General features: G+C 48.7%; 1 protein-coding gene across 1 annotated transcript; it reads right to left on the bottom strand.

The window, feature by feature from the left end:
• Nucleotides 1-973: 973 nt before the first annotated feature.
• Nucleotides 974-2,104, bottom strand: LOC146187356 (uncharacterized). The gene has a single exon (XM_084608194.1). The coding sequence runs from the start codon at nucleotides 2,102-2,104 to the stop codon at nucleotides 974-976; it is 1,131 nt and encodes a 376-aa protein (XP_084464320.1).
• Between the last annotated feature and the right edge of the window lie 1,367 nt (nucleotides 2,105-3,471).

Genomic DNA, 3,471 nt, shown 5'->3' with positions numbered 1-3,471 from the left:
CTGTTTCGTTAAAAAAAGCATTCGTCCTCCAACAACTTATTATTAGGTTCCATAAATGCCAATTAAACCGATTCTTGCTTTGTTTTCTTCCAAAGGTTGCAATCACTAAGGCATGATCACTGAAAGCCACAGGTGTAACTTCGTACAAGGTGCAAAGTGGTACAAGTTAGGCTGCGACATACAATCTGTCTAATCGAGCATGGCTGTTGCCCTGAAAATGGGTATACTGCGTATAGTGCCATTAGTAAATAAACTTCCAATATCTTTTAAATCATGGCCATGGATGATTTCATTCAAAACATCAGCACTTTTATCACGTACAATTGACTTTTCGGCGCGATCTGAAGCTTGCCAAACGCAATTGAAATCGGCCAGTAGGATTATCACTTTGTCATTGTTTGAATATGACTCCAATCCTTGAAAAAATAATTTTCGCTCAGTCTCTGCGTTTGGTGCATACACACAAATAACTCGCAAATCAAGGCCGCAGTGCAAAAAATCAAAGACAAGGAGACAGCCGCTTTGGCACGAGAAAATCGACTGTACCATAATACCAAGATTATTGCGAAGAAAAAGTATACAACCACCAGAGGCACCTACAGAATGGCAGACACATGCATCAAAATGCGTACGGAAAGCGGACACCATTCGGTCTGTAGCAACTTGACTCTCAATTTTCGATTCTTGCACGGCGACTACATGTAGGTCGTTATCTAGAAGAAGGCGACTGAGCTGACACTGTCGCCTTCTTCCTCCAAGGCCTCTCACGTTAATAGATGCTGCACGCAGTGCTTCACTTACTGTGATCGCCATATCGAAAAGAAAAATAAAACGCCTTATAAAATGGTGTCTTCCCTCACGCCACACCCCAATACCCTTAGCCCAAAATGACACTTTGCACAACCAACTATGGAGGCGGTTTCCCCGCCTGCCTTGAATCCACCGAAAAGTTCGGCCGCGGCTTCAGGGTAGACTACCTCAAACCTGGAGTTTTGGGCGGCGGTCCGGCTCCCCCGCTGTGCTCCTGTTGAAGCGTCCCGCTGTCAACGGCGTCATGGGGGCCTTTTCCGGCCACCAAGGTAGCCGCACCGGGAAGAATGTCTATGCCCTCAGGATCTGGAGGAATGCAAGGAGCTTCAGTGTCGACTGAAGATTTCGCCTCGCCCTCCGACTTGGGCCCGACGTCGTGCTGAGGCGCTGGTTCACGTGTGGTGACATCCGCCTCAACCACGGTTTTCTCCTGAGGCGGCACCCCCAAGGCAGTCTCCCTCTCACCCGCAGCGTTCTCAGGCGCAGTGGAAGATGTCTCTTCCATATCCGCCTCGTCCATGAACAAGGAGGATGCGTCCTGAGCGTTCACGGGCCCTGTCACTTTTGCGTAGGTCCGCTTGCACTGGCCCTCCTCGAGACCGAACCGTCGACAGGCACCACACCTTGGTATACGGCACTCTCGACGAATGTGGCCGGTGCCGCGGCAGCGTAGGCAGAGCGGAGCTCTCCCTGGCACGACCACAAGGGCCAGCTCGCCGGTGACGCTCACCTGGTGGGGGATTTCGTCGAGCTTTACACCCGGCTTCAGATTCAGGGTCACATGCCGTGTGGTAGACCCTTTGTCCACCATGCCCTGCACGCGCCACCGCTCGCGGGTGACGTCGGTGACCTTGCCATATGCCGCAAAGGCGAGCTTCACGTCTTCGTCCGGTACACTGTGTAAAAGCCAGTGTACTTTCATGCGTACATCCTGGTTAGCTGGGTCGATAACAAGACACCGACACTTTTTCACAACCAGCTCACCAGAACTGACAATTTTCTTCACGGCGTCTTCATCCTTGAAGGTAACCGCCCACACATGGCTCATCCTGTAGGCTTCGATGGCGATGACTTCCGGTAGGAGAGATAATTTCGCGAGCGCATCGCGGAAATCTTCCAAGCGGTAAGGGCGGGCCCTGATATCACAGTGCAAAAAAACTGTGTTCACAACAAAACGCCCTGTAGGCAAACTCGGTAAAACTGCCTGGTAATCACACCCTGCTGAAGAAACAGCGGCAAAAGACCTGTTACCGCGGCGCTGCTGGGCCGCTGAAGCCGCTCCGACGGAGCTCATTTCACACACGTAGGTGGTACAGTAAGAGGATACTTGCGAGAAGTGGTGCTCGCGTACAGATTGCTGCATGTGCGTTTTTCCATGGAGTATTTGTGCAATGTTAAGCGGAAAAAATTGTATGCGGACCTAGTGGACATATTGCTTCCTGTACCGATATACCGTTTGTCGCACTGTCCAGGCCCAGGAGATGATGTACTCAAGAGAGTTAAGAAGATGCCAATATCACCACCAGTCAAATCATTTTTTTTTTAAACTCCACACTAGCACATTATCAGTCAAAACATGGCAGCACGCTAAAGGCCTGTTCGTCCCTTGGTCAACAAACTGTTTCTTGTGTAAAAGACCAGAGACGATAGAACACGCGTTTCTGGACTGTTGGGATGCCATTTTTTTCTGGGATGTGCTTTAGAGAACTTTAAAAAAAGAGCTACCTCTAGATACATATGGCATACGATTTTTACTTTTTCCTAATACAGAGGAGTTTCCCTTTGATACAATTATGCTCCTGGGCCTCCACAGCTTGTGGAAAATCAAAATGCAGTTTAACAATGCAGATATACAAGTCAATCCTGTACGAGAACATTTCATACACAGTGTTGTGCGGTTCAGGGAAGTGCATATGACCCTCCCCGAGCAGCCACAATGGATTCATGTTCTTGACAGTTTGGTAAAACTAAAAAAGTTTTAACCCGCCTTGTCACGCGAAAGTGTGCTGGCACGTTTTATTGTTCATTGTCTTGTTTTGAATGTCCAAGTCGGCAATTAAATAAAAAAAATCTCTTGGCTGAGTGGTAGCGTCTCCGTCTCACACTCCGGAGACCCTGGTTCGATTCCCACCCAGCCCATCTTGGAAGTTGTTTTTTATTTATGAAGTGCATGCCGGCATTTATCGCTCACGGCCAACGCAGCCGACGCCGACGACACCGGCTTTACTGCGACACGAGCTCCTTAACGCTACCGCGTTAAAAGATATGACAGAAACGCATGACCGTGATATCAAAGCTTTAGTACAGGCGCATTTAGGCCGACATTAAGCGGCTTAGCGCAAACCGAAATCCGTGACGAAAAAAAAAAAGAGCAAAAGCTGGGTCGATCGGCTTGTCATGACTGTCATTTGTTCTGTTGCCGGCGAGACTGTAGGATTCCTGCAGCCCAACACCTTTTCTCTATAGCTTGACGCTCTCGGCGCGAGCCTTACCTTTTTCTTTTTTGGTAGTGCTTCTCGGTCTGAAGTCCAACCAACGCTGCGCATAAGGCGGGTGTTAAACTGTCTACCGTGCCTAATGTTTCTCTTTATTCGAACTGGTTTACTTTATAAATTTTATATTTTTGCTAGTGCCAGGCTCACGGTTTTTTCATATTTAATT

The sequence above is a fragment of the Amblyomma maculatum genome, chromosome 6, assembly GCF_055883805.1.
Source record: "Amblyomma maculatum isolate TAMU_Amacu chromosome 6, ASM5588380v1, whole genome shotgun sequence".
NCBI lineage: Eukaryota > Metazoa > Arthropoda > Arachnida > Ixodida > Ixodidae > Amblyomma > Amblyomma maculatum.
This window is presented reverse-complemented; position numbering and strand designations above follow the sequence as displayed.